At 38.3% G+C, this 21698-nt stretch overlaps 1 protein-coding gene across 3 annotated transcripts in view; it reads left to right on the forward strand.

The window, feature by feature from the left end:
* Window positions 1–405: 405 nt before the first annotated feature.
* camsap2b (calmodulin regulated spectrin-associated protein family, member 2b) overlaps window positions 406–21698 on the forward strand; it is a 47476-nt gene continuing 26183 nt past the window's right edge. Inside the window, exons 1-4 of one of the 3 annotated variants that reach the window (XM_046876346.1) lie at window positions 406–1008; window positions 12790–13049; window positions 18759–18920; window positions 20366–20446. In XM_046876346.1, the coding sequence (XP_046732302.1) occupies window positions 870–1008; window positions 12790–13049; window positions 18759–18920; window positions 20366–20446 (642 nt within the window). In that variant the 5' untranslated portion in view covers window positions 406–869. The remainder of the gene's footprint in view (window positions 1009–12789; window positions 13050–18758; window positions 18921–20365; window positions 20447–21698) is intronic. The other 2 variants (XM_046876345.1, XM_046876347.1) reach the window with 2 other exon arrangements.

Raw genomic sequence — 21698 nt, forward strand, 5'->3', positions numbered from 1 at the left:
GATTTGGCAATAAAAATTAATTTCAATTTTAGATGGGATATATAACTGAGAATGATCTTTAACAAATTCTGGAAAATACTGTGAATGCATGCATAGTCAGTGCTAGCAAAAACTCACATCTTCACGCAACATGTATTACTTTTATATGTACTTTAAATGGCTTGTACTTTTACAGACCGAAACCGAATGATGAATGATTTTGGGCCGTGGGTGTGTGCAAGGATTCATATACAGGTTCATTTGTATATCTAAGATGCGTTCAGATGAACAAACGTACGGATGATGTCAGCCGGAGGAGAAAGTTTGAAGTTGAAAGGATGGGAAACGTCACTAGACTGCATTTGGGCGTAGCACGCATGCGCAGGCAACTCCTGCTTTTCCAGACTAGTGCGGCAGGGCGAAGCGCAGAGAGAGAGAGAGAGAGAGAGAGAGAGAGAAGGAAGGAAGGAGAGAGAGATTTTGAGAGGGCTCCGTATTAAACTTTCAGAAGAGGCAGATCTGCTAAAGGCAAATGCGATGCTGGTTGTAACTCTGTAGGGCGCATTTACGTACTTAATGATGGTCGGACTTTGCGTCTCCGGCTGCGCTTGAGCTTCTGCCGTAACCTGAGCATAATGACAGAGAAAGGCTGAAAACTGCCGTAGTTTTCTGCGTTTGGCTCGATTTCGGCCCACGATAGAGGAACGGCGGAATGGTTTTCTCCGTTACAGCGGAACATCCTGCCGCGCGCCCAGCCGTTCTTCAGAAGGCGGGGTTGTAGAGCTCGAGCAGAGCTCAGCGTTTTTTTTGGTAGGCAATTTGCGCATTCGGAGAAATGCCATCAGCCGGGGTTTTCACGTAGATCTGCGCTTTTCCTTGTGGAACTCGTAATGGAAGACGCGGGAGGTTTCGGGTACAGCGGGAGGACGTTCATCGTCCCGAAGATCACCTCGTTTGATCAGTACGACTTCGGCAGGGCCAAAATAGCGTGCAGCTTGACGTGGCTCGTGGCCAAAGCTTTTGGCTCAGGTAGGTGGCACTTACACACAACTCAGAGTGAGGTGGAATATGATACAAACATACAAGTTACTGGGCCGTGTTACATAAACAGCATCGCTTAGATGAGCAGTAACAGTTAATATTCGGTTACTTGGCGTTTTCTTCTCCAGCACATGATGCGTTTCCAAGGTTACGGTTGAAAACCTCCTTCTCCCTAAAAACTGAGTCACGGGTGCGTGTGTAACTGATGTTCTGTCTAAAACGTCAGTATGATAGTCTCGAAGTAGCACCAGTTCTCTTTACCCCAAGGCCTGTTATTATACTACAACTCAACCCTCTTATTTAAAAGTCGTGTATACTTAAAGGCTTAAAGTACCATTGACTGTGTGTGTGTGTGTGCTTGTATATTCACTACTCCCTTTATTATTGATGGATAAACAGAATCTGAATCAGGATTAAAACAGATGCTACAGCATGAGAAAGATTTTGTTCTAAATGTCATAATTCCAGTTTGGTTCAGATTTAAGATAACAGAAGGGTACTAATCACCCTGCAATCATTAAATCCCATCAGCCACTGATCCACGCCAGTCCAAATATTCAATATTCATATTCCTTGGTTGGGTAACTTTTTTTTTTTTTTTTTTTAATGTGAACAGCAAAAATATTAACACATGTGGTTCATTGAAGACATGGCTTAAAATACTTGAAATATAAATCTTACTCTTCAGAAATGATGTACTGAAGATGTACTGCTTGGAGGTTGCTCATAAAGGTTTGTTCCATTAACTGTTATTTCTTACCTGTGTCAGTATAAAGTTTTATTCTTTGAAGTTGACAGCCTTCTATCTGGTTAAAGAAATGTGTCTTAGTTTATTCGCCCCTTAACCTCCAGGACTTCTCGGCAATACTGTATTTAAGCACCGAATATACACAATTTGTTCTAAGGATGGTGGTCACCTTTTCATTAGACCCATATGTGTGCTACTGTTGTCACAAAGTTGGAAGCACACAGTTGTATACAGTGATCTGTATGCTATTATAATCAATTAATAATTCTCTTCACTATGAGTGCCAAACGTGTTCCAGCATGGCAGGGCCTCTGTGCCCAAACTGAGGCCCTTACATACATGGTAGGAGTGGAAGAAGAATATAATAGCCTTTATTTGTCATGTATACATTACAGCACAGTGTATATCCCAGCTTGTTCAGAAGCACAGGGTCAGCCTTGCTCATGGGCCCGAAAGTGGCAGCTTGGCGATACCCCCAACCTTCCGATGGAAGGCACACCCAGGACTCCTCTTCTCACCTGACATCAGTGCATGATGATGCTCTCTTTGCCAATAGTACAAATTCTTGCTAACATGCCGGATAGATGGCAGTGGAGTTTTTAACAAGATTGTTTTACAGGTTTTTGGAAGGTGAGAAGATGCCTGAGGAATGGAGAAGGAGTGTGCTGGTACCGATCTGAACAAGGGAGATGTGCAGAACTGCAGTAACTACAGGGAATAAAGTTGATCAGTCACACCATGAGGTTATGAAAAAGAGTAGTGGAAGCCAGGCTGAGAGAAGAGGTGACCATCTGTGAGCAACAGTATGGTTTTATGCCGAGGAAGAGCACCACACACACATTTTCTGCTTTGAGAATGTTGATGGAAAAGTATGGAGAAGGTCAGAAGGAGTTGCATTGGGTGTTTGTGGATTTAGAGAAAGCATACAACAGGGTGCCGAGGGAGGAGTTGTGGTATTGTATGAGAAAATTAGTTGTGTCAGAGAAGTATGTGAGGGTGGTGCAGGACATGTATGAGGACAGTGTAACAGCAGTGAAGTGTTCAGAAGGAATGACAGACTGGTTCAAGGTGGCGGTTGGACTGCATCAAGGATCGGCTCTGAGCTCTTTCCTGTTTGCAGTGGTGATGAACAGGTTGACAGACAAGGTCAGACGGGAGTCTTCATGGACTATGATGTTTGTGGATGATATTGTTATTTGTGGTGAGAGTAGGGAGCAGGTTGAGAAGAGCCTGGAGAGGTGGAGGTACACACTGGAGAGAGGGGAATGAAAGTCAGTAGGAGTAAGACAGAGTACATGTGTGTGAATGAGAGGAAGGCGGTGGAGTGGTGGAGTGCCGCAAATGGTGCGGTTGCAGAGAGAAAAGGTGGAGAAGGTGGAGGAGTTTAGGTACCTGGGTTCAACAGTGCAAAGTAATGAAGAGTGTGTTAGAGAAGTGAAGAAAAGTGTGCCGGCAGGGTGAAGTGGGTGGAGAAGAGTGGCAGAAGTAAATAGTGATGGAAGAGTGTCTGCAAGAGTGAAAGGGAAAGTTTATAGGGCTGTGGTGAGACCTGCGATGTTGTATGGTTTAGAAACAGTGGCATTGAGTAAAAGACAGGAGGTGGAGCTGGAGGTGGCAGAGCTGAAGATGTTGAGGTTTTCGTTGGGAGTGACGACGATGTACAGGATTAGAAATTAGTTTTTTTAGAAGGACAGCGCATGTAGGATGTTTTGGAGACAAGGTGAGGGAGGCGAGATTGAGATGGTTTGGACATGTGCAGAGGAGGGACATGGGGTATATCGGTAGGAGAATGCGGGGATGGAGCCACCAGTAAGGAGGAAAAGAGGAAGACCAAGGAGGTGGTTTATGGATGTGGTGAGGAAAGAAATGCATGTAGTTGGTTTGAAAGAGGCAGATGTAGAGGACAGAGGGGTATGGAGACTGATGATCCGCTGTGGCGACCCCTAATGGGAGAAGCGGAAAGAAGAAGATGCTCCAAAATCTAGCCTTTACACAATTGTGGCGGGTTGCATCTAAATCAGGAATAGGATCTACCAAAGGTACATATGGTTGTAATGATCAGGTGTCCACAAACCTTTTCTGTATATAGTACGCTGGAATACATTCAGATGTATTCCAACTAACTGGAATATATTCAGATTCATTCTTATTATGTTTACTGTATAGAGTTTCCCAGAACAGGATTATATGACATATACACACCATGTGATCTGGTGTTTTGTGGTGAAGCAGCCTAGTTTACCACAACACAGACCCCCAATGGAGTGAGCTAAATCAGTAAAGCCACTGGCTGAAGTGTGTTGGAATGGGGTTAGTAAAGGGGCTGTCTGTTTCACCTCGTCAGACTCTACCCTGATGGAAGTAAAATTCTGATAGAGTATAGTGTTTAAGCTCATAAGGTTCATACAAGTACATGCGAAGAGTAATTAAGAAAGTAGATCAAATATATACATTATGTACTTTAATGATGTTTGAAAATAATATTCTAGTATAATATGCTGGTATGCTAATATCATATTCTGTAAAATCTTAGGCCAATTAATATTTACATTTAATGTGAATGTGGTCAAGCTGTAGGGTCAAGCCACTGTTATTTATTGTGCTTAAGATTTAGATTTTTCTGTTTAGTTCCGCTGATATTCTATTGATTTACTATCACATATATAATCATAGGCAAAACCTACACTGCATCCCCAACCAGTTTTTAAAGAGAAAATCTGGTAAAATCTGATGGCAGACATGGATCCAAACATTTTCTAAAATAAAAAAAGTCAGTTGAACCCTATTCACAGTGTTAGCTGTGTGCAGAGATTTTAGCCAGTTTTTAATTAGCAAATCTTTAATTATTATGACCGGCATGTGTTTTTGCCCTGAAATACGACTCAAGATTCAAAAGATAGAGAGATTTTAATTGTAGACATCATGATTGTCCTGTGAGTCTAAGATGTTTTTTGTACTGGACTTTATAGTACTAATTTCATAAACAGAACATATAAAGCAAATTTTACTGTTGTACCTTCTTTGCCCTTTGCCATTTTTGGATCCATATCCTGTCTGAATCACCACATCAGCATGAAAACACTGCTGACAATTGAAGCAGACAAACACAGGAAGTGTAGCCTTTAACGGTAGCTTGTCTCCATACTTCTGCTTAAGATGCTAGTGTACTGGTTACCTAAGCAGAATGTAGGTAGCTTAATGAGAAACTTGCACTCTAATAATGTCTAGTTTCTTAATAGGGATGATGCTTGTTACATCGCTGTATGAGTGTGTTCATGATAAGGTCAAATGTACATGTGACTCAGGACAGAGCAGCAGTTGTCTGGAATGAGAAAAGTATACACATGGGAGGATGGTCTACTCTCTGCTCAGTCTTTCTGAGTATATAATGGTGGCAGTAAAATACACAATACTTTGCTACTGTGCAGGGCTGAAACAATGTCTAGAGTCTTCATAACATCACTTAAACAGTAAGCAGATTATTAGCCATTTTATCAAGCACTTTGTTAATGTTAAATGTTGCTAATATATTTTTTTAATCCATCGGCTGTAATTTATCTTATTCAGATTGCTTATGAAGCACCGAACTGAACTCTAGACTAAAAGATTTTTAAGAATATGGTTTGTAGTGATTTTTAACTTAGCAATGTCATTTATTTAGAGAGGTAGAGATTTGAAGGATGGTTATGGTTACTCTTGTGAAAAAATAGTAGATGAGAGTAAAAATGTTGGGTTGTGTATTTATTTATTTATTTATTTTAAATTAGAATTTTTAAAGCAGTGTATTTGACAATTTTATTGCTCACTCTCTCATGAAAATGTATACTGTTCGGTGTAGTGAAATAAAAATTCTCTATTGTTGTGATGAAATAATATTTGAGAGATGCTTACAAGCTGTAATTCTTTACTGACAGCGTTTTATTATTCCATTACCTTTAGCCAAACTTTATATGATTCGTAGTGTAAATATTTGTATTTTCCTCTACTGTTAATAGTGGTTTCTTTTCAAAAATCTGTGAGATTTATCTGCCTAATCCTTGATAGAGCTGATAGGAATGCTTCAGGGTGACTGTTTTTGTGTGTTTATATTTTCGGAAAGAGCTGTTTCCTGCCTCTTTCTCCTCTCCTGTGACTGACACACAAAACGGAAACACTTTTTAGGATCAGGCTCAGGAAATCTGTGTGTGTGTATATGGGGCTGGTGTTTTTTGGACAGCATTTCTTAGTGTGTAAGTACTAAGTAGTAAGTAGTATGGTAAAAAGAAAGTAAAAACGCACTGACTGGCATTGGCTTCATTTATTTTACAGGGTGACTACTCAAATAATGTTACCAAAGATAGTTAGGATTAGCTTCCACCCATCTATACTCTAAGTATAAGTTCTTCTTAGAAAGGTAGGCCATAGTGTCTCAAAACTTTTACATTCCCAGTACAGTATATTTCATGCATCCTCTCATTTATTACTACAAATTGTATTATATTTTAAGTACTTCTCAGCACTAAAACATTTTCCAAACATTCGTTTTTCAACTAAACAAACAAATAAAAATAATGCTACAGAAAATATCAGTCTATGCATAAACATTATAAAGGCTTGTGTGTTTGCATGCATGTGCTACTGTAAATGACCTACCTGCGTAACTGTGTGTGTGCATGGGGCCCTGAAGTGGACTGTAAGTTTGTATGGCTGATCCAAGATGATCAGCCATCTTTCGCCTTGTGGACAGTTTTTCTAGGGACTACAAACATGCATCCACCACAAGCATGGCGAAATAAAGTGGTAATAGTAGATTACTGAATGGTGACTGACTTTTTTTTTTTTTTTGAGAGAGGTTTGTAAGTTATCATTTGCCGGCTATGCTGATCTTTTTTTTGACTTCTGATTATTTTATATGGTGACAAGAGAGTATACAGTGATGTAATTTCTTTTTTTTCTTTCATGTTTGTCACACTTTAATGTTTCTGATCATCAAATAATATTAGTAAAAGATAACACAAGGGAACACAATATGCAGTTTTTAAATGAAGGTTTTATTATTGAGGGAAAACAAATTCCTAAACTACATGACCCTTTGTGAAAAAGTGTTTGCTCCTAAACCTAATAACTGGTTGGGCCGCTTTTAGCAGCAACAACTTCAATCAAGCGTTTGCGATAACTTGCAATGAGTCTGTTACAGCACTGTGGAGGAATTTTGGTCCACTCATCTATGTAGATTTGTTGTAATTCAGCCACATTGGAGGGTTTTCGAGCATTAACCACCTTTTTAAGGTAATGCCACAGCATCTCAATAGGATTCAGGTCAGGACTTTGACTAGGCCACTCCAAAGTCTTCATTTTGTTTTTCTTCAGCCATTCAGAGGTGGACTTGCTGGTGTGTTTTGGTTTATTGTCCTGCTGCAGAACCCAATTTCGCTTCAGCTTGAGGTCACAAACAGATGGCCGGACATTCTCCTTCAGGATTTTTTGGTAAACAGCAGAATTCATGGTTCCATTTATCACAGCAAGTCTTCCAGGTCCTGAAGCAGCAAAACAGCCCCAGACCATCACACTACCACCACCATATTTTACTGTTGGTATGATGTTCTTTTTCTGAAATGCGGTGTTACTTTTACACCAGATGTAATGGGACACACACCTTCCAAAAAGTTCAACTTTTGACTCACCAGTCCACAGAGTATTTTTCCCCAAAAGTCTTGGGGATCATCAAGATGTTATCTGGCAAAATTGAGACAAGTCTTGATGTTCTTTTTGCTCAGCAGCGGTTTTCGTCTTGGAAATCTGCCATGCAGACCATTTTTGCCCAGTCTCTTTCTTATGGTAAAGTCATGAACACTGACCTTAACTGAGGCAAGTGAGGCCTGCAGTTTTTTGGATGTTGTTGTGGGGTCTTTTGTGACCTCTTGGATAAGTCGTCGCTGTGCTTTTGGGGTAATTTTGGACAGCCGGCCACTCCTAGGAAGGTTCTACACTGTTCCATGTTTTTGCCATTTGTGAATAATGGCTCTCACTGTGGTTCGCTGAAGTCTCGAAGCTTTAGAAATGGCTTTATAACATTTTCCAGACTTATAGATCTCAATTACTTTCTCATTTGTTTTTGAATTTCTTTGGATCTCGGCATGACGTTTAGCTTTTGAGGATCTTTTGGTCTACTTCACTTTGTCAGGCAGGTCCTATTTAAGAGATTTCTTGATTGTGAACAGGTGTGGCAGTAATCAGGCCTGGGTGTGGCGAGAGAAATTTAACTCTGGTGTGATAAACCAGTTTTAAAAAGGGGGCAAACACTTTTTTACACAGTCCATGTCGTTTTGGATATTGTTTTCCCTTAGTAATAAAAACCTTTATTTAATAACTGTATGTTGTGTTCACTTGTGTTATCGTTTACTTATATTTAAATTAATTTGATTATCTGAAAATATAAAGTGTGAAAAACACGCAAAAAAATAAGAAATCAGGAAAATAAGAAATCTGTAATTAGTCTGTTTTGTTAATATATTTTTGTAGTGTGCCTTTTCCTGCCTGTGTTAATATGCTCCTCACTTTGAGGTTGAATTGTTGTATTGGCAAAATCTGTCCCTATTGTCCCAAAATGTCTAGGCATTCTGAATCATATTTAAGAATTAACACATGCCACAAAAAACACTAATTGATGCTGAGGGGGCTATGATGTGCAACTTACCCTGAAATATTTTATTATTGTATAACAAATTAGTCTTAAGTAGGGCTGTAGCTATTTATTTTTTTTTTAGTAATAGAGTATTTTACTGATAATTCCATCGATGAATCGAGTAATTGTATAAAAAGTACTTTTTCTTTTTTAAAGAGCAACATTATTTATACGAGAGAAATTAAGACTGGACACAAATTAACAAGTAATTGGTTTACATTTTTATGGTCTCAAGTGTTTGAATCTGCTTATAGATCAGTGATTTGCCAGTGATTACAATGGTGCAATATTAATTAATGGCACATTGTACAAAAACAAAGTAAATGTAATTTTACCGGTACTGAAGTAGCTTTTTCACCTCTCTGTACTTTTCTCAAGTATTTCCGTTTGGGGAGTCTTTTACTTTAACGTCACTACATTTAAAAAAAAAAAAAATCAGTAGTTCTTTTTTATTTAAGTGGATAAAAACTTGACTGTTCAAGCATGTAACAAGCCATTAATCAGTGTAGTGTGTGCTCTGTTTTAAACTTGTTTTGATTGGCACTTGGCAGTGGTGGATGCAGGCAGAGGTGACATGCATCTAGTGGCATCTTGCCAGTATCTATTCTTTTTTTTTCTCTTTAATTATATAATGTCACCTGGTCGAAGTTCCCTCACTCATACACTCAGAAAGGAGAGGCGGGGGTTAAGTGATGACATGTTAACCCAAATTAAAATTTTGGATAACAAAAATGGTCTATGCTTGCCAGAGCAGCTTAAAAGGCTAATTTAAAAGACATATATATATATATACACAATGACGTGTATTTAATTGTGCTAAAAAAATGCATTTAGAGGGATATTTATACATGAAGGGAAGCTCTCAGAAATGCATCCAAATTTGTGGACTGCTCTGAGAACATGTTCTTACTCATCCAGTAACAGTAGCTGAAGCAGAGAGGAGCTTTTCAAACCTTTCAGAAACTCATTAATGGGAGAGACGTTGGGTCATGGCCTGGTTCACCCAGGTCATCATTTGAGCCGAAACTGCCATTGCCGGTTGCTGGTATCTCCTTAGCATGATCGAAGAAACTAATGACTCAAAGTTTCCACACCACCCATGGTCTTATTTGCTCGATTTTTTTTCAAATGTTGAAATAAAGGTTTTGGGCTCATATCAGTCAGTGTTTATAGAGTTATAGTTGATTAAGCAGAGTCCTCTGACAAATTGTTAATATGACGTTATAGCCATAATAAATCATAGTACTTGGATACTTAAGTACATTTAAAGGCAAATACTTTTGTGCACTTTTGAAAGTTTAAAGTGTGCACTTTTACTTTTACTGGAGTCATATTTTATGTACTGTATTACTCAAGTACATGCTTTGTGTACTTCGTCCACCACTATCACACACACACACACACACACACACTCACAAAGGGCACAAAGGGCCAGTCATTTAAATGGAGACGCCTGTCACCAAGATTCTAAATGTTAAATAAATGTCTCCTAACAAATGCTTCACCACATCATTTGTAAAAATTACTTGCATGACAACCTGTTAAAGACATGTTTTAAAATCTTTTTATGATCAGTATGTGATTATTGTGAAGCTGCTGCTTTACATGTCCCCATGTATCACCTATTGCAATAAACATGACGTAGTAGAATTCAATTACCTGCACTGTGAAACAAGAATAATACACACCTTTTGCTTGAGATTCATGTAGTCATATTGTGGTGCTGTGTCTCACCAGCTCTTTCTTTCTTTGGTGGGGGATTCTAGTATTTAGATTAACAATTTGGGACAAAGCCTGTCAGTTGAACTATATGTTTATTAGCAGTATTTAGACTTTATCCATTTAGAATCAAGTCTGCATAAACAGTAAATTGTCACACAACACAGTCACAAAACTCAGAGTTTGGAGCATGTGGACTGTGAAGCATGGTGGTGGTACTGTGGTAGTTTGGGAATGCTTTGCTGCTGCAGGATTTATTATTGCTTTTTTTATCACTGAGGAAACTAGGAATTCTGGGTTATCTGTCCATTATCTGACACTGAAGTACGGTGTTTTAAAAAACACAAGTGTCTACATCACAATGATTAAAATACTTATAAAAAAATAAAAATTAAAAAAAAAGTAAATGTTAACTTTTGGAATGACTTGGTCAAAGTTCAGACCTAACTCTTATTGCAGTAGAACCTGAATTCCCAGTTAATTTTTAGTTTAATCATGCTCAGTAACCTGATGGATCCTTATACTCTTCACGTGAAACCATCTTCAGCAGCAGTGAGTGGTCTGCAGTTGAAAAAACAATCATTCATTGGTAAGGATTCATGATGAATCAAGTAGGTCCAGAAAGAAGAAAGGGACAGGAGTACTGGTACCTGTAGCATTTTTTACTCAACAGCAGGTGGGGTAGGGGGTGGAGGTAGTAGGGGTGTGTGATAGAGAGAGAGAGACAGCCCTCCAGAGGGTGGTGCGGTCCGCTGAACGTACCATCCGCACCGAGCTCCCTGACCTGCAGGACATCTACAGCACATGGTGCCAGACCAGAGCCAGGAAGATTGTGGAGGACCTCAGCAATCCCAACAATGGACTATTTTCTTTGTTGTGTTCAGAGAAGCGCTTTCACTCCTTGAAAGAGAACACAGAGAGAATGAGGAGAAGCTTCTTTCTGCAGGCCATTCAGAGTTTAAACCAGGAAACACCCAGGATGTAGTACTGGACCTCCCTCTCCATCGTCACTCATTTCTGCGCAACTTTTTTTGCACTATTATGACACCTTAACTCGGGTCTGTCACTTTAACTCTGCACTTGAACAGCACAGTACCACTTTATACCACACCATACTGCACATGAACACTTTAAGGACAATCACTGAATCACTTTAATTTTTACTTTCAATATCTGCCATTTTAATTCATGTATACACATATATATTTTTTTTCGTCTTTATTTTTTATCCTTAAATTCTATGCTTAAATGTTGGACAGTCATACAAAGCATTTCACTGCATGTCGTACTCTATGTATGTATGTATGTATGTATGTATGTATGTATGTATGTACATGTGATAAATAAAATTTGATTTGATTATTAGGAGGTATATTTATTGTTACATAATTGTATAGGACACAGTGCAGTGTGATCATGGTACAAGTAGGAACTTGTTCAAGACTAGCTATGACAGTATAACTAAAATGGAGAGGCATAAGGTTACACAGAGTTATTATAACACAGTCATGAAAGATCTTTGGGACATAAAATGACTCTCCCACCACCGTCAAACCTAAGAGAAACTTGTTAATGAAGGCTTGACTAAACAAATATGTTTTCAACCGAGACTCAAACACTGAGACTATTTCTGAGTCCTGAACACTAATTGGAAGGTTGTTCCATAACTGTGGGGCTTTTTAAGAGAAAGCTCTGCCTCCTGCTGTAGTCTTTACTATTCTAGGTACCATCTTTGATCAAACTAGGTGTGGAGGATCATAATCAACAAGTTAGTTCAGGTACTGTGATGTGGATATATTTTGTGTTTTAGGTCTCTTGCTACTACATTTTGGAGCTTATTTATGTACTCACTTGAACACCCAGACAGCAATAGTCCAACTTGGATGTAACAAAAGCATGAACTAGTTTTTCTGCATCATTTAACATCGTATTTTTTAGCAGTATTTCTAAGATAAAAGAAGACTTTCTGAGTACAGGTAGCCCCCGACATACAGAATAGATAGGGACCGGAAAAATGTTCGGTCGGCTTTTCGTAAGTCAAGAAGAGCGAGATTTACATGTCTCGGTCCCACAATGCATGCCTGACAGTTGTTCTTCTTCTTCTCCCTTGGTTTGCGGCATTGTCAAATCTGAATAGTGCACGCAGATTTTAATAGTTTTCTTGAATATTTGATTTTCTTAGTTTTTTTTTTTGTCTTGCGTTTTTTTGGGTGGCAATGGCCGTGTTCGTATCTCTGAAAATTTGTAAGTCGGGGGCTGACTGTAATATCTACATGAGCTTCAAAGAAAAGACTTACTCAAATAAACCAACTTTTAAGGACATAAGGAAAATGCCCTAAGGAATGTTCTTTGTGACATTTTGCTAGGATTAGGATTGTTGCAAATGTATACAGAGTCAATATTAGTGCTTTAGCAGTAAACTTTCTATTAATACCTTCACAATGTGGAGCGGAGATCCTGATTTATCTTTTGAGAGATTTATTAATCAGGTTCTAATTCTTGGCCATGTTGTCTAGGCAAAGCATGATAGTATCTGCCTAACATTTTGTTTTGAGTATCACAGTTTTAACTTGACAAGTTAAACTTGTCTGTCTCTGAACTGTTTCGTCTGTGTGTTTGTGTGTGTGTGCGTGTGTAGATTGTATTCCAGTAGAACTGGAGGAACCATTTTATAAGGACCAGTATGAGCAGGAGCACCTGAAGCCTCCAGTAGCATCTCTGCTGCTGTCAGCTGAGCTTTACTGCAGGGCAGGCAGTCTGATTCTGCGCAGCGATGCTGCTCGACCACTCTTGGGTCACAACGGGGTCATCCAGGCCCTCGCTCAGAAAGGCCTGTACGTCACTGACCAGGAAAGACTTGTTACTGAGAGAGACCTTTGCAAAACACCCATCCAGATGGTGAGAAATCTCTTTTCTCTTAATTTTTTTTTACTGCTGATCCTGGTTTCATCTTTTTTCAATGAATAGCTGTCTTACATACTAATCACACTACTAATACTACTACGACTTACTACCACTACTACTACTACTAACTATATAATATATCCGCAGTAACTACTTTATCCTGCATCATCTGGTTTTGTCTTGCATCACACGTGTGACTGTCCACTGCCAATGAACATCTCAAAGCTGTGAATTGAGGCATGAAAAGCATACATTTGGCATATATTCATTTAAACTGGTTTAAAACCCATTTCTAAAAAGTAAAAGTTTACTAATGTAAGCTGTTATTTGTAGCTCTTGTTGAGTGAAGCTGCTTGAACAGTGTTGTGTTGGAATTTACATAAGGGATGATGTAACTTGCTTCATTTTGGCAGCAATTTTTAGAGATTTTCTTTCCCAGATTTTGTAAAAATTATTTAAGTTTTACTTTTTTCCTCCATGTAACCTTCAAACCAAGTTCAGACAAATAGTACCTCAACAGAGGATAAGTTCTATTAGGCGTTAGTTTTTTCCATCATGCTGCTTCTTTTTGGTTTCTTCTTTTATCTAATTCTTGTTCACTTTGCAGTGAAAGGCCTGTTGCTTAATTTGTTTTATTTGTCAGTTGCAATCCAGTCACTGTAACTAACAAAATATTTGTACATTATTAATGGCAATATTGAGGAGATGCATATAGGGGGGAATGAGTCACAACAGAAACTAATTTCTCTCTCGGACTCTCCGTCACATTAATAATTATATTATCAACCAGTCAGGAAAAATATATAAAAGAAGAAACAAGAAATATAGAAAAGTTTGGTACACCTGTGTCTTTGTCCACCTCATGCCAAAAAAAAAGGAAATTTGTAATGACCTCAGAGACGCAATTGTTGCTACTCATTAATCTGGGAAAAGAAGTGAGAAGGACTTTTACAAATGGAAAGCTTTTAAGATAGCTGCTAATGTTGTTACTAACAAATTTAGTTCAAGGTCAGACAATTTGATTTAAAGAGAAGCTAAACTGTGTGACCTAAAGACCTTTGTAAGCATTTTAAATGTTTATCTTCATGAAAGTACAGTTAGAAAAAAGATTGTACAACGTTGGGCTTCAAAAGAATAAGGTCCCAAAACTGCTTCTGAACAACCCACAAAAGTTGAAGAGCAATATTCTCTGGACTGATAAGACCAAGGTGGAGATGTTTTGTCATCATGCACAGGGCCAGTTATTCTGGAGTCTTTGATTTGTCACATTTACTTCTGCCTATGTATTTAGCTTCACAGATTTCATTATGCTTTTTTATAAAACATTAATTGCTTTTTGATGCAGTAATGCATAAGACGGCAAGTAAATATCTTGGTCAACATTTGTATTAAAAAGAGTTTTGTTTAGTAGTGTTAGGCTGTGATGAAGGCTTTTCCCAGTTACCCTCAACCCAAGCATTTATGAGAGCTAGACAGAAGGTATGCTGGTCTCTGCATTGCAGTGTTTTCTAGTCTCTTTCTCTCTCTCTCTCTCTCTCTCTCTCTCTCTCTCTCTCTCTCTCTCTCTCTGTCTCTGTCTCTGTCTCTGTCTAAGTGTCAACTTTGTCTACTGGGGCAGAGTAAGACCAGCCTTTTTATTATTGATGTAGTTCCATCAAAGAGCCACATAATTAAGCCCATCTGTTCTCTTCCTCACACACACACACACACACACACACACACACACACACACACACACACACACACACACACAGTGTGCATATAGATTTTAAAAAACACCATACATGTATCCATACTGCTTGCCCAAATGTGTCACAATTAACTTCATGGTTAATATCTGTGTGTGTGTGTGTGTGTATGCAGGGTATGCAGTTTGGCTGCACAAGGGGCATGGTTTAGGTAGAGAGCTTGACCTTCTCAGAGTCAATCAATGCCAATATACTTACTCATGTGCTCCGAAATATAGTACTCATAATATCTTTATTCAAGAAACTCTTATTTCAGGTGCAGAGAGAAGCTCAACTACACACCACTATCTTCATGATTTCTATGCAGAATCATGATATTTGTATTGTTTCACCATCACTGCAAATGTATGTGACCTAATTGTAGCACTGTAACAGTGTTTTGCTGTAGGTGTACAGGTCAAGGGCTATGTAAGACGTGTGAAGGGATTGTGTGTGCATGTGAGAGAGAGAGAGAGAGAGAGAGATTATTTATGCACATGTGTGGCTCTGACTAGAGATGCGTGTATGTGTGTGGGTTTAATGCTGCAATATGACTGTGGGTGGGGCTAGGAAAGCGAGAGCAAACATGCACAGAGGACACAATCTCCTCTTTCTCTCTTTCCATTCTCTCCTTTGCAGTAATGACACCCAAAGAGCTGCAAGATAGATAAGAAAATAAGGCAATTGATCTAAATGCTTTTTTTTCCCCCTCTTGTTTCTCTGCTCATCTGTTATATTTAGTAGTGCTCCACCCTTCTGTGTTTCACTAATAGCCAGTATTCAGAACAAAGCATAGTATGTACACAAAAGGGAATGGAAAGGCTTTTTAACCTAGGAAAGAATGAGAGAGAAGCGATTTGAATAGCAAACTGACCTGAACACAAAATTCATTGAAGAGTATAGAAGTACCTGAGTTTAATTTTGCTCATCACTTTCATGTTTAGTGTTGGATCTCTTTAAACTGTTTGAATAGTGTTTTGTTTTTTGTTTTTTAAATCTTGAGCGCTTGTTGAAAAATACAGCAGTGAATGAATCAGCATTACTGAGGTCACCTGGCCCATTGAATTTTGTTTACAATTTTGACTGTTACATAGTTAAGGGTAAAGAGAACTGTGCCATTTAAGACTTATTTAAGTAATTGTTGGCTAGAGGAAGCCACATTCAGCAAAATGCCCCAGGGGCAGAGGTGAAATTATGAGATAAAGAAATGACCTGTGCAAAGTCGGTTTGGTTGTGACAGAAAACAACCAGCATATTTTTCTATTTTCTAATGACCTTTTAATGACCTTCAGCAAGAAAGACCTTATAAATGTAACAATTTCCTCTTAAAAAGGATCTTGTTGTTTGGCTATTCCATATAACAATATATTTTGTAGTAAAACTATTACAAAATATTCTGCATAGTTAGATCACTTTTGGAAAGTCTAAAAGAAGTTAGTTCTCATGTAATTAATATTGGCTTAAAGTTTGTATACCAGCCAGAGCTAGCTTTTAAGCTGTGCTGTTATTCACAATGCACACCTTCAGAAGCTCTGTGGGGCCGCTCCCATTCAAGCATGTCTTAACTATTACATTTTATTCTCAAGGTGAATCTGAATTCTTTAACGACTTACATCATCACAATATTATATTTGGGAAAAATTCAAGTGCCTGAGGGATGACTTTTTACAGTTAAACTGCTTCCCCGTTAGTGGTACTTGAATTAAAAAAAAGGTTTTTTTAATGCTTTTGTTAGGTCTGGATGTCCTCACAAAGGAAATGGTTATATCTGACAATGTAGAGACATTGTTAGTTACTTGCTAAGCTAAAAAAAAAGACTAAAGCCATCCTTTGTTAAATCTGCCTTTGATGTAGGAGATGGAGATTGAACTGCATAGTTATGTATAAAATAAAATAGTATTACTGGGTTGTGTGTGTAGGTGTGTGCTATTATTGCATGTTCCAAATACTTTTAAGCTGAGATACGAACATAGGAGTCACAGCTCCATGTGTGGTTGCATGATTTATAACACAGATTGAGAGAGAATCTCTACTTATGTTTTATTCAATTGCAGTGAAGACATTGCTGGTGGATCAGATCATACTTTCTACTTATATTTATACACATACTCTTAATATTTTTAATATATTTTTTTAATATTATTTAACCCAAATTTGTTGTGTGTACTGTATGCTGTGGTTCATCTGTCTAATGGAAAGGCCATTAAAAAATGTATATGCGACATAAATAACCAGTTTCATTTCACTTTCCCATCTGTGAATATAAACATGCCAGAAATTATTAACTTAAAAATAGCTGAAAGAAATAACTAATACTCTAATACAGGGGTGGCCGAGCCGCATGCGGCTCTTTGGCTGGTTTCATGCGGCTCTTACGTTCATATCGATTTTTGTGTGTTTGATTTTTAATGTGCATGTTCGCTTTGCTTAAGTTTAATACGGTATTTTTAAGACTTAAATGAGCTTGCCCCTACTGGGAAACTTTGCGGTATATTAGACCTTGGCATGAGGCCAATCATAAATTACAGGGATGCACCGAGAATTTTCGGAAATACCTAAATCACCGAAACAACACGGCAGAAACACAATTGGAAAATACCGTATTGAACTCAAGCGAAGTGAACACGCACATAAAAAAACACAAAGTCTGTGTTTTCTACCCTGAAACACGTGAAATCAAAGCATCGATCTGTTCTGACTGACACACGTGAAAGAATTGCTTCGAGTGGCAACAGCGGAATGGCAGATTTGAAGGGGATTGTTCAAGTCAAGGAATGGCAAAAGTCCCACTAAGTAACATGCATAGTAAAAGAAAAATGCTATTGTAAATTATTATATATTTTTTGGTGGATTTGGTTAAACGGTGTTTGTGTGTGTGAGACAGTGCAGTGTTCATTGTTGAAAATGACTGTCCTGTGGTCTTAGAACTGTAGGAGTCAATTTCTGTCATTATGTTGGTGTGTGACATTCACAATAAATCTGGCTGAACAGAGGTGTGTGTGTGTGTGTGTGTGTGTGTGTGTGTGTGTGTGTGTGTGTGTGTGTGTGTGTGTGTGTGTGTGTAAGAGGAAGGTATGGGTGATGTTCATGTGTGCCCATGTGTATGATGTGGCTCTTTGCGGTAACACAGTCAAAAATGTGGCTCTCGGTCTCTGACTGGTTGGCCACCCCTGCTCTAATACTTAATCTAATATTTAATAATCAAGTAAAAAGAGAATATTTGAGAGCTAAGCTAATAAGTGAAATCTTTTCTTATACTGTCCAAGCTCATAGTCAACATGAGGAATCACACAATCCTATCCAACAGTCCCTGCACAGTGAGTGAGATGTTACCAGCACTCGGTATAGGTAGTAATAGCTGGGTCTCTCATGTTTGTGGGGTGGGTTCCTGTGATTAGCGGTGGTCAAATTTGAATATATAACTGTAAGTTGTCAGTGATACTCTGGATTGTGGGCTCAGCAGTCGGTGAGTTTGAAACCATCTGAGTGGTCTGGGATGGCAGTCGGCCACAATACCATTGACCTGCTGTATTTTGATGTCACATTTAGCTCCATCTAAAACAATCAAGTCTTTGAAAAGGATAAAAGTGCCAGGCAGATGAGTATTTGCAAACCAGTTGTTTCTGATTTTTATTTTATTTTTTTTAAGTCAATAAGTCTGTCCTGTTTGAAAGTTTATGTGGTTGTGAATCAACTGTACCTGCTATGGTGAAAATGAAGTAGCAAAAAGCATGACAACCCTCCCATAAGGCAATGGTTTTGCAGGAAGTGACCATAGACTGTTGCTTACTTATTCTTTTTGACTGCGTTGTCTTTTTTTATCTTGTTATGGGCATTGTCACTACTTGTAGCATGAGGCAATACTTATATTTGACATTCTCCTAACCTGTACATCTACAGTGCTGAATGTTTACATGAAATTTCGTAGCTTGTGTCAGTGTTTTTTTTTTGTTTTTTTTATCTGCAACACTTGCAGAGTTCCCACCTGGCGATGATTGACACTCTGATGATGGCATATACAGTGGAGATGATCAGTGTTGAGAGAGTGCTGAGCTGTGTACAGAAATACTCGCCTTTTTTTCCAGAGGAAGACTTCCCTTACGACGCTGAAGAGGCTGTGACCACCTGGATAAACAAGGTGATATCCTATAGCCAGACATTTGAGTTTTAAATGTATTTTCTCTTAATTCAAATGTCTTTTGTTCTTTTCTTTTGTTTTTTATTTCTGTTAAAATCTCAGATTAATTAAGTAGTAATTTTGAACTATATTATTTGGTAAATACAATAAAATACTACAATAATGTCTTAACCTACTACAGTAAGCTACTGCAAAACTAATTGGGTTTTATGTGTTTAAACTGTTTGAATTAAACTATTCTTAAAAACTATTCTCTGCTCTAAGTCTATATGCAACTTATTATTCAGTGGCAATTCCACCTGGGTGACCTGAATGCCGAATCATGCTTTCTATGTGGGACAGCAGTTGGAGGGAGCTACAAGAAGCAGAAATGTTGCTGCCCTTTGCAAGTTTAGTTGCTAAATTCTGTGCACAGTGGGAAGAATCATTAGTAGAAAAAAAATCTATTTAGTAGCTGCTGAGTAAATTCTTTCCAATTGTGCTGTTCAGCTTTTACAAAGAGAACAACATTGGTAGTATATGGATTTTCTGCACCTTGCAAGATCTTTAAACACCTTCTAGGCTTATGGATGTGATGGTCAGGTGTCCACAAATTTACATCTACCTACACTACCTGTGGTGCAAGTGAGAGACATAATGAGAGGCAAGTGAGAGATATACATTTAAATAGCTAAGAAGACTGCATATAAAGCGGGTATAAAGGTGGAATCTGCTCTTTGACTGGGCTTTATCTAAACCAGATTGAAAATGCTGTATTATTCCAAATTGTTGTCTAATTACACACAATGCCGTGTTATGCACTAGAGCATCATCGGTATCTGCATTCAGGATTTGGGCAGCATAGATCTTGGATTTAATGCTTTCTCTGTTAAAACTATCATCATAGGCCAACCTGCTGCTGATTCAACATTTTAGCTGTAATGCATGTGATTGATATTCAGCACAGGAGAGCTGTCTGTCTCAATCCCCATTCAAAATTCATACTATGGCAATGTGAATTCTGGAATAATGAGCTCTGTGTAGGGGTGTGCACAGATCTTGCCTAGCATTATCCAATTCTGCACTGGCTACTGCTATTTCGTGAGTGGCTGCCATGGCTAATTTAGAGCCCATTCACCGTGTCTGTGAGCCAAGCAGAAGCACATAGACTGTTTTTAATGTGGATTTCTCAGACTAATTTGTAGAGGATGTCTAGGTTGGACACTAGAATCTTTCAATAGTTACTGCTGAGGCCATGTATACTTAGAATCACCTGTAGACATAAGCAAATACAGTAAATGGGCTGGTTTGCAAAAAATGTCACCCTTTGGACTTGGCTAAAGAGTCTCTTAGGGTATATTGCGGTGCAGAAAAACATGCACATATGCACAAGAATTCAGCAGTTGATTTTCAGTGTCCATGGCAGTAAGCAACTAACTTGTAGCTTTATTTGTGTTTCATTGAAGGTAAATGAGTACTTGAGAGAGATCATGGCTCAGGAGCAAAGAGTAGGAAAAACACTTGAGGCCAAACCTGCAGTCCAAAAGGTGAGTTTTATGCAAATATATTTGTCTTACAAAAGACTTGTGTTTTTTGTAAGGCATATGTTTATTGTTGACCACTGCACAGAACAACATAAAATGCAAAAATGGAATGTCATAGAAACTAACAGAACTAGTGTAGTTTTATTTTTTTTCCTATTTTAATACCAAAAAGGTCATCAATCTGTGACCAGATATGCTTACCCTTCAAAAGGTACATGCAATGTTACACTCAACTGATGGGCCTCCTCTCTGTCTTAGAAACACAATTAAACATAAAATTAGACTTTCCCTAATTGTAAATTTTTCAGGGCCACTTTCTGCAGAATTTGATGGTTTGTTTTCAAGTTCAAGTTGAAATCACCATCAGCTTTCTCAGCAAGGCATTTGTCATCTTGGTGGTGTGTTTTAGGTCGTTACTATGTTATGTTAGCCACAGACAATGATGCTACCACCACCATGCTTGACTGTAGGCAAGACACAATTTTCTTGTTACTCCTCACCAGGGTGTCACCACACATGCTGATCACCATTTGATCTTTGCGAGGTCTGTTCTGAGTGGAACCTGTCTTGAAAAACCTCTGTATGACCCTGGCCAATGTAATGTAATGTAACTCAGTTTCAGGGTGTTACCGATCTTCTTATAACCTAGGCCATCTTTGTGGAGAGCAACTGTTCTAAATGAATGCTCAATAAGTAATGACCTCTATGTAACTGAGTCAGTACTGGACTACCAAAAATCTTCAGGACAAACAATACTGTTATTAAAACTTGCATAGTTTTATCTCTGTATATTTCAGTGTTAATTGTTAATTAGGAGCTGCTTGTAATTTTCTGTAAATGAATGATTTCATCACGGGGCCGATGTTTGCTCAACGTATGCGTGATATCAATGCACGTGTGGTGTGTGTTGGAGTCAGACAATCGGTCATGTTTGAAACGTTCAGAAGTGTGGGGTTATGTTACAAATCTAAGCGACACCAGTGTCAGTTGCTATATTTGCAGTAGTGTAATATTCAACAAAGGAGGCAACACTAGTAATTAAGTGAAACATTTACAAACAAAACAGCATCTAACTTAAGCAGTGTGTTGTATTTATTATGTTTCCGCCATCTCCCGACTCAAGCGAAAGTAACATTCAATATAAAATAATCTTTAGTTAGTACTAGTAGTCTTTGGGGATTTAAAATGTAAACCTATATATGAATAACCTCACAGGAAATGTGAGGTTGGCTGGAATGGGTTTCCCCATCAGTGA

This window comes from Silurus meridionalis, chromosome 20, assembly GCF_014805685.1.
Source record: "Silurus meridionalis isolate SWU-2019-XX chromosome 20, ASM1480568v1, whole genome shotgun sequence".
Lineage (NCBI taxonomy): Eukaryota > Metazoa > Chordata > Actinopteri > Siluriformes > Siluridae > Silurus > Silurus meridionalis.